Source organism: Sorghum bicolor, chromosome 9, assembly GCF_000003195.3.
Source record: "Sorghum bicolor cultivar BTx623 chromosome 9, Sorghum_bicolor_NCBIv3, whole genome shotgun sequence".
Taxonomy (NCBI): domain Eukaryota; kingdom Viridiplantae; phylum Streptophyta; class Magnoliopsida; order Poales; family Poaceae; genus Sorghum; species Sorghum bicolor.
Window position 1 is genome coordinate 16,416,966 of NC_012878.2, and position 14,961 is coordinate 16,431,926.

At 47.0% G+C, this 14,961-nt stretch overlaps 1 protein-coding gene across 1 annotated transcript; it reads right to left on the bottom strand.

Moving 5' to 3' along the window:
- On the bottom strand, positions 293–1,243 carry LOC110430412. Its single transcript, XM_021448081.1, has one exon. The coding sequence runs from the start codon at positions 1,241–1,243 to the stop codon at positions 293–295; it is 951 nt and encodes a 316-aa protein (XP_021303756.1).

Below are 14,961 nucleotides of genomic sequence, written 5' to 3' on the forward strand. Positions count from 1 at the left end.
GTGGGATTACATGAGTTGACATGGTAATGTTTTGGTGTTTTCTTGAATGGAGCATAGCATGTCATGATAGGAAGTGGCAAAGGACACGAGATGATAGGTGGGGGCCACCAAAGTGGGGTCGGGCGACCCCCCTTTGGGCCCCACCTGGTGTCCACCTTGCTCAGTGAGTTTTTATTTTTACTTTACTTGTCTTAACTCAAGTTGATAGAAGGGTTGGAAAAGATGAAGGAAGTTTAATAAGTAACTTAAAGTTAAAGGTCAGTGGGCTTACCTTGATGGAAGAGCTGTTACCTCAGGTCCTTAGAACAGGACCTCCTCCTTGAGTTGATACAGAAATTTTCTTCGGAGGTGTCATCGGTTGTATTACCTTCTTCTTCCATATTTTCTTGCTCTTTGCTCTTGGCGTTGGATTGGTCTTTTTCTTTGGCCTAGTTATGAATGTGACGGTTGCCACATCCACTGCCAAGATTAGTGAGCATTGCACTACCTTTGGTTTGAAGTTGAACTTCTCCTGGGCCCCATTGATTGTAAATTGAATTTCTCCGGCTCCAACGTCAATATGTGCATTAGCAGTGCTGAGAAATGGTCTTCCCAGGATAAGTGGAGTCTTTTCATCCACCTCCATGTCGAGTACCACGAAATCCACAGGGACCAGGAACTCGCGTATCTTTACGGGGATATTCTCAGCTACCCCCGCAGGATGGCGAATTGACTGATCCGCTAACTGCAAATGTATTGATGTAGGGGACAAAACAGCATGGGTTAGTTTATCAAATATTACCTTTGGCATGACACTGACACTTGCTCCCAAGTCGCACAGTGCATGCTCGAAGTGATGTGTCCCAATGGAGCAGTCGATGGTAGGACATCCAGGGTCCTTCTTCTTTTCTGGTAGTTGGTTTAGTATCGCCGCGCTGCATTCTTCTGTTAGCTTAATCACCTCAGTTGTAGGCAGCGGGCGTTTGTTGTTGAGGATGTCTCTCAAATACTTGGCATAGGTTGGAACCTGCATTGCATCAAGTAGTGGAATATTGACATATAATTGCCGAATTACCTCAACAAACTTCCCGAATTGTTCATCGGTGGTTGGCTTCCTTGTTCTTGGAAATGGCAGCAGAATGTTGGTGTCGTAGAACTCGTGCGGAGCTGTCTTTCCATAGAACTTGGTGTTTTCCTGCTTAGATGGTGCTTCTTCCTTGTCTTCCTCAACTTCCTTATCTTTTCTTGCAGTCTTTTTTGTCATGTCAGGATATGGTGGATCACGAGTGGTCTTACCCCCTCTCGTGGTCACATTAAAGATATTGCAAGAATTTACAGAAGAAGGAACAGTAGCAGCAATTTGTGCTATTTGAGACTCTAAAATTTTATTAAAGTTTAATTGGTCCTTAACAGAAGAAACAAGGGAATCCATTTTAGCAGTTAATGATTCAAGAGTCTTGTCATTAGCTAACAATCTTTTGTTCATGCTTTCATTGATTTTAGCTTGCTTAATGACAAGTTCTTTAAGTGAAAGCCAGTTAGAGTTACTAGAGTTACCTTGGCCCTGGAAGCGCGAAGTTGGTCGTCCATTGTTGAAGGATTGCACAGCTTCATGGCTTGCATTTTGCACCCTGCTCCGTTGGTTCGCACGTGCAGTGGCGTATTGTTGGATGGCCTCTCGATATTTCTTTACCTTGGCTCGTTCATCCAACTTCTTCAACAAGAACTCCATCTTGTGAGATATTTCATTTACCTCTTCAATGGTTTTCGTGCTTCTCTTCTTGAGTTGAGGGCGTTCTTCTCTCCATGTTTGATTTGTCACTATGTTCTCAATGAGAGTTTTAGCTTGAGTGACATTGAGGGAGGTAAACGCTCCTCTTGCGGCGGCATCAAGGTGGCTACGAGCTACTGGAGTCAGCCCATGGTAGAAACCTTGAATCAGGAGCCACTCTTTAATTCCATGATGTGGACACTCTTGAATGTACTCCTGCAGACGTTCCCATGCTTCGGGAATAGTCTCGTCTGCCTTCTGTTGGAAGCTTGAAATCTTTGCCCTCAGAGCAGATGTCTTGCCCATTGGGAAGAATTTCTTGAGAAATACATTGGCACATCTTCTCCAGGTGTTGACATCATCGGGTTGAGCGTAAAACCATTGCTTTGCCTTCCCAAGCAATGAGAATGGGAATAGGCGAAGGCGGATGGCGTCGGCCGTTACCCCTCTGATGGCAATAGTGCTACACACTTCCAAAAAGTGTTGGAGATGTGCATTTGCATCTTCATGTGGCTTCCCACTAAATGTACTTGCTTGCACCATAGTGATAAGTGATGGCTTAATCTCAAAGTCGACATCTTCGACCTCCACCCTCGGTCCAATGGTAACATGGGCAACTGATGGAGATGAGAAGTCGGAGATTGATGAGGAAGCCATTGACTGGTAGAGTGTCGGTGCTAAGCCTCCTTCCTTGAGTGAATTCAAGTATGAGCTGGATCTCCGATAAGTTACTAGACGGTGTCTAGGACTCTGTCGGGATGTCTCAGGATTTTCTAATGTGGCCTTGAATTGGAACTCACTCATACAATGCCCTGCTTCACAATATAGAGAAACAAAGGCAAGGGGTAAACCCCCCCCTACAACTAATTGATACTAAGTTGATGATATTTTTTTTTCGGATTCGTTCTTACTAAGATTTCTAGGCTATGCTTTCCCCGGCAACGGCGCCAGAAATGCTTGTTGGCACTTCTTAACGCAACCACCGGATATCGGTGATGGCGCCAGAAATGCCTGGTGTGGTAACTCTATTAACTATTGGACAATTCCGCAAGCGCACAGAAGGTACCGCTGTAGCACTTCACCCGGGAGTATTCCAAGGTATCGTAATTTATATTTTCCCAAGGGAAAGCAATAGCTAGAAATGCTTGTAAGAAAAGAGATCCTATCTCAACTTAGTTACAACTAGTGCAGAGAGGTGGCAACGAAAGGTGAAGGAAGGGATGATGATGATCCAGAGATAATCGAAAAGGATAACTACAAGATAACTAGAGTAGAGTAGCTAGGTGGGAGGACAACGAGTGAGTACAGGTTCCTAGGATATCTAATTCTACTCTCGTGAACTAATCTTAATCAAATAGCAGAGACACACTAGATTGATACCTTACTAATGGCTGCCAGGGATAGCCGAGCTGGTAAGACGCTTAAAAGGTTTTTTCACCTAACCCCTTACCGAAAGCGACTATTGGGCTTATGGACGCCTTATCTTTTAAGAACTAGCTCGTACGTGAGGAGAACCTAATGCCGCCCACGATCTGTCACCTACTAGGGAGTGCGCCCCTACTTTCCGTCCGAGCCAGCGACACCCAAAGGCAAGACCTAGCCTAAGCACCGCGCTTACGCTAACTCTCACTACTCTAGCTGCGATCAAACAACTATAGCACCTTGCTAAAGGCGATGGGAAACAGCCACGAGCTTGTTACAGGATCACAATCTAATATGTAACTACTAAAGGACAAGATAGAACACTACAATACTATTGCAAGAATAATATTGCACAAAGTAATACTTAGAAAAGTAGAAAGAGAATATATTAAGAAAACAAGTCTTACAGGAGAAAAGATACAAGAGCTATACCAGACTCTCCAGAAGACGACTCCGGAGACCCCGAGCTTCGCTCGACTCAACTCTAACTCCCACACTAGACTACTACTACTACTACTCACTTGTATCTAGCTTGGATACTTGAACCTTGAATTCATCATGCCCTGGAAGGGTGAAATCAGCCTCTATTTATAGGGAGAGGTGGAGTAGGGGCTACTCCACCGCCACGTCATCGATCCGTGTGATCATGCCTCTCCACCCTTGGATCAAACCGACTTCACAACCGCCATTTGATCAACGGCAGGGGCAAACCAACACGTGAGACATGTGGGGAAGGTCGGTGGGAGGCCACCGACCCTGAAACCGCCTTACATGTGGGGTCGGGCGACCCCACTCCTGACCACCTGGGCCCACCAGCAGTGTCCACAATGGTCCCTTATGTCGGTGGAGTAGGTGGCACACCTGGGTCCAACCAAAGAGGGGTCGGGCGACCCCCTCCCTGTGGGCCCAGGGTGTCACCTGTTGTCCCCTCGATCTCCTCTTGATGATTCTGATGTTGGCTTTGTCAAATAATGTCTTGAATTTGTTGTTCCTACATAAACAAGCTAAGAGTACAAGTGGAACTAGTTATGGATAAAATATGTTCATGTCATGTCATTTCCCTTTGCAACCGAGGCATGTTGACGGTGTTTTGTATGTGGATTTCTATGGTATATCCACCGTCAACAACCGTCAGTGTCCCAACCACCATCGTTACGCCGTGAGTCTTTTCGATGGTTGTCGGGAGAGCGGCTGCGGTTATGCCTGCTGGGAGGCGGTGAGGTCCGGCTACGATTAGTCTGGTCGGAGGTGGCTTCCGTATAAGACACGTCCTGGACTCTCTTGAGCAGAGTGGCTGTCTGTCCCATTGTGGCAATCAGGTGCGCTTGGACGCTGGTTCGGACACCCTGGCACTCAGGGGTATCAGGGAGCCGATCTAGATTAGCCATGGCGACAGCCACATTTGCGCTTGACGTTTTGTAGACTGGCTGGTCCCCGACCATGTCAAAAGCGTCGCTGAGGTTATGCGGTGGAATTTGTCGTTGCTCATCTGCGCGTCGTCGGGCGCGATCGGCGTTGCGCTGCTCGCGGAGCTGCCTCTGCTCGTCCATTTCTCCATCAACGACCGGCTCGTCGGCGCTGACGTTGAAAACAATGTCCCCTCACCGGGGGGGAAATACCGGGAAACGAGGGAAACCCGGAGGCTGTGAAGGCAAATCCAGGTCGTAGTACTCGTCTTCGGAGTTTATAACTTCGGTGGGGACGGAACCGGTGCTTGAGTTGGTGCTGGAAGCCTGACCGTCCCGTAGCTCTTGGATCGTCACCATGTTGACGTAGTGACGAGTAGGTCGATCGTTCCTTTTCGGCGGCCAATCTGCCTTGCTGAAAACGAATTGGATGTGCCGTGAGTAGAGAGAGGCTGAGTTGTTCAGGCCGCAAGGATAATCTTCCTCCTTGAGCTTGACGGTCCGTCCTGAGGGAGTTGAAGTTATCGTCAGAGACATTCCCAGCCGTTCGTGTGTAACGACACGAGTTGGCCGGTGGGATTTGAAAAAATCCGTTGAAGCGGCTTGATCGGGCTGGCGCAGGATTCCATCTACTAGTTGAGAGGCTTCAAGTAGCTTGGAATCAGCGCGATCAAGCGCTTGAAGAAGGTCCGAGCAGTCGATCTTATTTCCCTTGTAGAGCGGGAACGGTGGTCGGGCGCTCGGTGCCACCATCCGAGTGGTCGGAGGCGACGTGATCTCAGATTAGATCTAGGTTTCTTTCGAAACCGTGGTCGTAAGGCCACCGCCGCGCGTCGTCCACGTGATCTGGCCGACGGTGAACGTGAGGCCTCCGGGCACGGTCGCGGAAGCTGCGATTGTGACCATCTTGTTCGCCGGAGAAGTTGCACGCACACCCCCTACCTGGCGCGCCACTGTCGACGAAAGCTGGTCGGCAGTCTACCTTGGGGTATACCCACGGTAGTAGTTTATCGGTAGACGGTGCGCAAAGAACGAACTCGATGGTGACGCAAGACACAGGTAAGCTTTTGATCCAGGTTCGGCCGCCGAGTTGGCGTAATACCTACGTCCTGCGTCTGGTTGCATTGATTTGTGTTGAGAGAATATGATGTCCTAGGAGGGTCCCTTGCCTCTCCTTATGTAGTCCGGAGGGCAGGGTTACAGATCTGGAAACTAATCCTAGTCGGTTACAATTGCCATAGATAGTTCGATATCAATTCCTATTCTAACCGACTAGAATCCTGCTTGATCTCCACGTCTTGTGTCCTTACGCGAAACTCCAAGCTGTCAGATCAAACCTTGAGCTTGTCTCGTAATGGGCCAAGCCTCCTGGCCCAAGTCTAGCCGTAAGGGTATAGGGGTCTATACCCCCACAGCTCGCGAGCGGAGGGAGGAAGGAGAAGGGCGCGGGCAACAGGATGGAGGGAATGGCCTGGGAGCCCGAGCCGGCGTCCCGACTAGGGGGGGCTGGAGGCCGGCCGCGGCACGCTCCTCGCCGGCGTACAGCCGCCACGTGGCCGACGCTGGCTGGGACGAGGCGCGTCCGCGCGCGCGGGAGAGAGGGGGAGGGGGAAGCAGGCCGGGCCGCTCGCTGGGCCGAAAGGGAGGCGGTGTTGGCCCAGCAGCGCCTGCCCCTTTTCTATTTTTTTTGAATTTCTTTTCTCAAATTCTTTTCTAAATTCATTTGGACTAATTTAAAATCATTTTCACCTCTTGCCCCCAAAAGCAAAGTTGTTCCAAAACAAAAACCCTACAACTTTGTTTTAATAAGCAAGACTAAATTCCAAATAGAATTTGAATTACAAATTAAAACTAGTTCTAGGTTTCCAAATAAATTCATTTTGGAGATTTTTGTATAAATTCCATTTCTCAAATTCTATAGCTCCAAAAATTGCACAAAAATATTCTTAATTCTTCTTACACATAAATCACCCTAGTTTGAATATTTCACATTTTTAGAAGCAAGCATCATATTTTTATCATAATTAAAACACATGAAATAAAGCACATAAAATCATGTTTTGAGATGAATGACATGCTCATGATGCTATGCTTGATGAGAATGCTTATGCATGTTATGATAGGGCTAAATGCATGCTTAACACCTAGGGTGTTACAGGGGTGGGCACCGTGGCCCATCGGGCTCCATGCGGCTGAGGAGGAGAAGAGGAGGAAGGAAGAGGAGGAGAGGAAGAAGAAGGAAGAGGAGAAGGACGGGGACAACGACACATCACTGCCGCTCGGTCCACTTGAGAAGGGAGTTCCAACCTCGAGCCCACAGCAGCAACAACAGCAGCAGCAGGAGCAGCAGCAGTAGCAACAGCAGCAACAACAACAACAACAACAACAGCAGGATCAGCAACAACAGCAACAGGAGTCGTGGGAGTTGGAGCTGCCGACCTATGGCCTCGTGACTCTCGCGTGGTTGAAGCCGGGGCAACCAACTTCTCATCCCGCTGAGCCAGGTCAGGATGACTGGGTCATGGCTCTGGCTCACCTTGCGCGTCCGCCGACCAACGTGGAGTTGGAGCCTCGGAGGACCACGTATGGTCCCAAGGGGGTCGCCCCAGGTTACTTCGTGAGCAAGGCACCATGGGCAGACGAGGCTGGCCCCTCTGAGTTTGGAGAAGAAGATCAAAGGTTTCCCACATTGGTCAATCTGATGTTGCGTCATGGGGGCACGACTGAGTTCGCGGAGAACATTTTGCGCTCGGTGAAGGAGCGGGCCAAGGAGGAACTTCCTTACTGGGGGACCCAAAAATTCTGCCTCTTGGACACAGTCCTCTCAGAAGAAGCGTTGCTCGAGATGGACAACCGCGCCGAGGTCGAGAAGTGGGAGAACGTAGAGGAGCTGCGACTTTGGCTGAAGCATGCTCTCGACTTGTCCATCAACATCATCAGCAAGGATCTTCCCAAGGCTTTCTTCATAAATGCCCTCCTTCCCATGTTTTTTAGTGTTGTAGGTTTCAGACACACTCCTACTGACATCTGCCCTTGCACTTTCTTCCTCACGATTTGAAGGAGACCTCCCGGGAGAAATCATGCATTATTCATGCGACCAAGGGTGGATGGGAGCAGGTTTTCGTTCTGGAGCACATGCTCCTTTAGTCTCAGGAGACGCTTCTCAAGCGGCAAAAGGAGCTACTCCAAGCCCTGATAGATAAACAAAAGAAGGAGGATGACCTGGTCGAGGCTCGAGGTGCCTTAGCAACGATGAATGGGAAGATTTACATCGCCTAAGATGACACCGAGAAGGCCAAGGTGGAAGCTGAGAAGGCTTGAGAGGAAGCCGCCCAATCCAGGGAGGAAGCCACCAAGGCAAAGGAGGGCAAGAAGGAGGCGGAACAGGACGTCCTCCTACTCACTGAGCGGGTTTAGCCACTACAAAAGAAAGGTACATCGATTTAGCCACTGCAAAAGAAAGGTACACTGATGTGAAAACGCTGGCCATGGAATATGCGGCTATGAAAGGCGTTGCTCAGGAGGAGGAGAAAAAGGCTAAGGAGGAGCTCAAAAAAGAGAGGAGGCACTCCCGTGCTTTGGCCAGTGATGTCGATCAGCTATAGAAGATCCTGTAGGAGGAGGGAGCCATTGCCGCGTCAGGAAAGCTGATCGAGGACCTACGGGTCAAGAAGTCAGAGATGGCTAGCTCCTTCGAAAGGGTCGAGAAGGTGAACACTAACTTGGTCAGCAAGAACACATCCCTCGACGAGCGTATGAAAGGTCCTAATAAGGCTAGAGGGGGGTGAATAGCCTATTTAAAAATTCTACAAACTCACTAGAGCAAGAGGTTAGTAAATAACAAAGCAAAGCTTTTTGCTCTAGCTATAAAGGAGTGTTTGCAAGCTACCTATCCAACAATTCTAGTTGTTATGATCACTATTGATGAGGACATCGCTACGCTAGATACGTTGACACCATCATCTTTTCCAAGTTGCAATTCTTCTCCAACTCAGCTACCACGTCACTCTTAGATTCAACAAACATGTCGTCAGTGTTTTGATCATAACTTCTTCATACGACATCGAAACGGGGTGATCTTGGACTCGTTGGAAAGGGGACAACGACGCCGTCATTTTGGATCTGTTCCCAGCTCCACACCTTTCATGGATTAATCGTTATGTCCATGACAAAATGCTACGTCACCTATTTTGCGCCAACTTAGTCATGTATCGAATTCGGGCCTTAAGCCCATGTTGTGGGTGCCTCCCCCTGGTCGCCTCCAACCCTAGGTCGCTTCTCATTTATATTCCATGCAGCCGTCATTGATTAGACTTGGGTTTTGTTTACAGTTTAGTTTTCCATCGAGAAACTGAATCGTTCATTGTAATTGTGGTGACAAATCCTTTTACAGTGATCCAGGGCCCCCGTTCTTGATCTCCTCCACTGTGTCGATTAGTCCTTTGGAACCGAGTTCTTGAACCCTCATTGAATATTTGTGTCATTCATATCTGCAATTTTAGATTGCGTGTTTATACTTTCTTGCTTGTGTTCTTCGATTCGCTTGCAGGAATAGCCTTCTTGGCGAGGTCAATCAAGTTGTGCATGGTTGATAACCAATGGAGCAGTGGTGTAACGGTTGCAGGGTTTGAATCATGCTGATTTGAAGCCAGATTGCCAACGTCGTGTTCTCCACAATCAAATTTACCAGTTACCTCTCGGAAGATCAGGCCTGACCCTCATCTATCAGATATCTCAGGTTTACCATAGGGTATAATCTCGTTTGCCCTAGATTCATATTTGTTCATTACCTACAGTCCACAAAAAGCCCAAAAAAATTTCATTTTCTGTTGTCCTATCACTCATTGTGCCTTGCAATTTCGTTTTCAGATTTGCTTTGTTGAGTTTGTGTCCGTGGTTGAGTCTAGTTGCTGGTTTTGATTGTGTTCGTCGTCGTAGTTCATTTGCACCGTTGATGTTCTTAGCTTCCGCCGCTATCCTATCCACTATTTCCAAACAACAAGTCAAAGCCATCACATTACTCGACTTGCCTCCACTAGCTGCCTTGTGTGATCTCTCGCCGCCGCGCTAACTTAGATAGGTTGTCAGCCGCTGTTATTTTGCCTACATCGCAGCCCTCCTTACATCTTCATCAGGTGAATACCTACTGCTATTAGTCACAGGGATGATTCATCCTGTGATCGGTGTTGGAGTTTAGGGACACTTTGCCCTAACTGCCGCCGCCGCCGACGCCATGTTGTGCCTTCTGAAAAACATAACTTGAGATACCTTCGGTAAAATAGGCATAACTTTTTGCTCGTTTATTAAAAAAATATGAAATTCTTACAGCAGCTTGTTGACATCATTTGAACCCGACCCAAACTTGGCTTCGGTCTGTTTGGTCTCAGAAAAATTGCCAAAAAATTCAGGAAAATAAAGAAAAAAATTGACAAGGGTTTTGCACGCTTTTCGAAGAACTTGCTGAAGTTCTGTAGACCACATCTGATCTCAGTTGTAGTTGCCTATTTTTGTGGTTACATCTTTTCTGATCCTTGTTCAGAGAAAAATATAAACAAATAGTGAAAAAATAAAAAATATTGATTCCTACAAGTGCCTTTTGGGAAAATCCAAGAAAAATCAGGATAAAAGAAAATTCTGCTCTATTGCTTGTTTGCTGAGTTCCTTCCATCGTACCTTGTTGCACTACGTCTAGACACGTCTTAGCCAGCAATTGTGATTTGTCCTTTGGATACTTATTGAACTTAGCTAACTCTGCATTCGAATATTGCTAATCCTTGCTACTTAAATTGTGCCTGTCCAAAGCTCCACATATACTTCTGTCAGCATAGGTTCATCTTGCAACTGTTTACAGACGCTCAATAACAGATTACTTTGCCAATTTGGTTTTGCTCCTGTTTGGCTTTGGTAAGAACACTTGTAAGACGGTGGTAAGCCGCTTCTGATTTTGTATTCCACTTTTACCACCACCACCACCTCTTGGTTCCTTTTAGTTGATAGGGATAATCCTTTGCTGTTGTTTTTCCCTATTTTCTAACTATGGCAAGATCTTCGACGGATTTCAATGATTGTCTGTCCAAGGGTGAACTTACAGCGTTCATCACTGAACAACGTAATCTTATGACCGAGCTGACATGCAATGTGAACAATCTAGTCACCCGCATTGAACAGATTGAGCAACGCCCTTGTTGACACCATTTTTGGACACATATCTTTTGATACGTACCTGGCTCGGCAGATGGAGCAATGGTGACTAGTCTACAAGGGAGTTGTCGATGAAGGTGGTTGCCGATGGGGAAACAACCGAATATAACCAAGTCCAGAAGTGGTGACGTGTTCGTGCTGATGACCAGTGCCGGTGTTTGCCGATGGCTATAACAAGTAGTCTGCCGATGACTCTGAAGAAAAGCGCGGAGGTTGCCGATTGATTCGTGGCAGTGTCCCGATCAGTTACGGGGGATAGTTTAATGTTTTCCTTAGTTATTAGGATTCGTTTTTTATACGGATTCCGTTTAAATTGGAATTTGAGTTCTAGTCGTGTCTGGTTGTAGCTCCTTAGGACAGGGTATAAATTTAGACCCCGTGGCAATGCAATAGGCAATCTATCAATCAATCAAACACAAGTTTTTACTCATATTCCAGTATCTACTTTTTCGACGACTTCGTCATATTTTCCTTTTATTACGAGTTCTTAGAAATTCATCGAGTCAAACTCGGTGCGTTCTCAAGTTCCGCGTGAGCACGTCTTGGCCGTGACATCCGGGCGCATCGCTATTGTCGGGACCAAAGTGTTTGAGTTACCACCTTTGTCGATTGTAAGGTCAAATTGGCTGGCACGCTTTAACGTTTGAATCGGGTATTAGCCCTTTGTGTTTGCATATCAGCTTTTGCACCAACACATCTTTTGGCACGCCCGGTAGGATAGAGATTCAAGATCAAGATCAACTTGTCGAACACTGATTTCGACTTGGAGAACGGCATCCCCGTGACGGAAGCCAATCTCAGAGATGAGGAGAAGCAAGCTATGGCAAAAGCCATGGAGGACTACAAGCATCTATGCTTGAAATCCTTCAATATCAACAGGAGTGGCGAGGTGATCTAGAAGGAAGCGTTGCCGATGCCTCGGCAAATTACTTTTGAAGCCAATCGTGGTAAACTTCAAGACATGGTTGTCAGTGCTATTAACCGTGCCTTAATCAATCAAGCTGGTGTGCTGTCCAACACGATTTTCAACGCTGTGGCTAGATCTTTCAAAGAAGGACAAGTACCACCAACTTATGTGGGTCCTGCCTATCATCAGCCGGGGTCATCATTGGTCACGGCTCCATCGGCTACTACAGCCGTTGTGAGTATAGAAGCTACTTCTCCTCCAAGCACATTAGGGATCACTGATGCGCAGTCTACACCAATGACAACCAATCCATCAACATCAGATGGGCAAATCAAGCTTGCCACAGATCTATTGGCATCGGCAGTGTCAGGGACTGTTCCTCCCAACTGGTGGGGCTATGGTATGCCCCCGGAATTGATGGCAAAGAGTCCTGGGTCATCTCAAGTGGCTGACGTGATAGGCAAGGCTCCTATGGCATCGGCACCTCCAAATCCGCCGATGAATCAAAATCCCCAGTACTCTACAACTACTACTGCAAGACCTTACACTGGGAATTCTCAAGCTCCAACGTTCCAGATGCCTAATGCATCGGCAGATCCAATGGCGACGCAGCAGAGGTTCATGACACAGCCAGGGTATGTCAATTCAATGATGATGCCCAATTACCAGTCATCGGCAGGATCTATGCCGATGAATGCTAACAGTGGATGGATAGGGCAGTTAGTCTTTCCACAGATGCCTCAGCAGAATCATCAGGCTGTAGGGTTTCAACAAGGACAAATCCAACCTAGGTTTCAGAATCAAGGGTTGGTCAACCAGCCGATGAATCTTGGTCAGCAAATTGGTGGCCAGATGGTTAATCCAATGTTCCATGCAGATCGTGCACCTCAGAGACACGTGGAAACTTATCAGCAGGTGCCAGATCCACAGCCGCCTCATCGGCAAGATGCCGATGCTTATTGGGCTGATAAGATAGCTGAAGTGATGAGAGACCAATTTGGGATAAAACCCAAAGTCAACACTTACTCTTATCGGACACTGTATCCTCCTGTATATGACTTAATTCCACTTCCAAATCGGTACAAGGTACCAGATTTCACTAAGTTTTCTAGACAGGATGATACATCGACTATGGAACATGTTAAAAGGTTTATCATCCAATGTGGAGAAGCTGCTAACAGAGATGAGTTAAGGGTTCGCTTGTTCTCCTGGATCGACTTTTACTTGGTTTATTTCGTTACCTCCCAACTCAGTAATCACTTGGGCCGATCTAGAGAAACAATTCCACAAATACTTCTTTTCTAGAGTCCATGAAAAGAAGATTACCGATTTAGTCAGGCTGAAGCAATGCAATGATGAATCAGTTGAGAGCTTTGTGCAGAGGTTGCGAGAGGTTAAGAATAAGTGCTATAGTCTGGTTCTGGATGATCGGCAGCTAGCCGATTTGGCTTTCCAGGGATTGTTGCCACATATCAGAGACAAGAATGCTTCTCAAGAGTTCGAGAGCCTAAGTCACTTGGTGCAGAGGATTTCTGACCAAGATATCAAACCCTTTGAGCCTAAGAGAGCATGGAATAAAAAGGTGTCATTTGTCGATGAGGCAGCAAGCTCAGACTCTGATGAGGAACCAGTCATCGGCTTGGCAGAGTGGGTAAAAAATAAGAAGCCGATGTCTTGCCATTTTGGGCATAAAGAGCCAGAGAAATTTGCATTTGACATCACCAAGGCCGATAGGATATTTGACTTTCTACTTCAGGAAGGGCAAATCAAGTTATCACCCAATCATGTGATTCCATCAGCTGAAAAATTAAAGAAGATGAAGTACTGCAAGTGGCACAATGCAACATCTCACAGCACAAATGAGTGCAAGGTTTTTAGGCAACAGCTGCAATCGGCTATAGAATCTGGGAGAATTAAGTTTGACAATTCCAAAGTTCAGAAGCCGATGAAGATCGACCAGCATCTGTTCCCAACAAATATGTTGGATGCTAAGGGAAAGACCAAGGTTTTAACATTAGAGGCAGCTGAAAGAAGTGCATCAGTGGATCCTTAACATCAGATTACTACCGATGATGCTAAAGGCAAAGGTCTGATTCAGGAAGGAACCAGCTCAGGAAGGCTTCCCCGATCGGTTATTGTAATTACTCATAGAAGGCATCGGGAAACCAGGCAACAACGTGAAGATCGGTATCAGCGCCAACAGGAGGATTATCGTCGGAAAGAAGAAAGACGCCGGCAGGAGTGGAATCGGCATAAAGATCATCGGAATTGCTCGTTCTTTATCCACTGTTGGGAACAGAACATCAATTTGTCCACTGTTAGAGACTGCCCTGAGTGCAATGGTTATGATTGGTATGATAGACCTAATCGGCGGTATCAAAACAATGATCGGCGATTTAATGGGCCGATTAGGGGGAGAGCTTCGGTTCATGATCGGTTGGGGGGCAGGCCCAGTGTGCCTAACAGACTTGGTGATCGTGTCGGGTACTTTCCCAAGAGCCAAGAAGAAGATGAAGAAATGGCGGATGCATGAGTACCCGATGAGTTCATATTTTGTAGGGATGCTAATACTTATCGAGTGGAGTCAAGGGAAAATCATCGTCCATCGGTAAGACAGCCGCAATGTTGTCCAGAGGGGTTGACTAGAACGCAGAAAAGAAGGTTGCAGCGAGAAAGACGAGAAGATTTGAGCAGAGGGGAGAATTCTAGCAAATCTGGAGATCAGCAGCAGCCGGATCCTAAAGGAAAAGGGCCATCGACAGATGTTAACATGGTATTTATGTTGCCGATGGAGTTCCTTGCGCCGTCCAGTGATGATGAGGAGTTGGATTTTTCGACCAGATAGCTCAGTTGGCTCTGGATCCGATGACGGCTATCTTTGAAAAGCCTTCCGACAATGAAATGCAGCATCTTAACGCTCTATTCGTCAAAGGAAGGGTTGATGGGCAGCCGATGACCAAGATATTAGTTGATGGTGGGGCTGCTATTAATATTATGCCATATGCAGTCTATCGGAAGCTTGGGAAAGGAGATCGAGATTTGACCGAGACCGATATGATACTAAAAGACTTCGAAGAAAATGTGTCTCCGGTTAAGGGAGCAATATGCGTCGAGTTGACCATCGGTAGCAAAACCTTGCCGACAACTTTCTTTGTGATCAGTGGAAAGGGTGCTTACAACCTATTGTTGGGGAGAGATTGGATCCATGCCAATTGTTGCATCCCGTCTACAATGCACCAATGTTTGGTTCAGTGGGTAGGCGACAAGATTGAGAT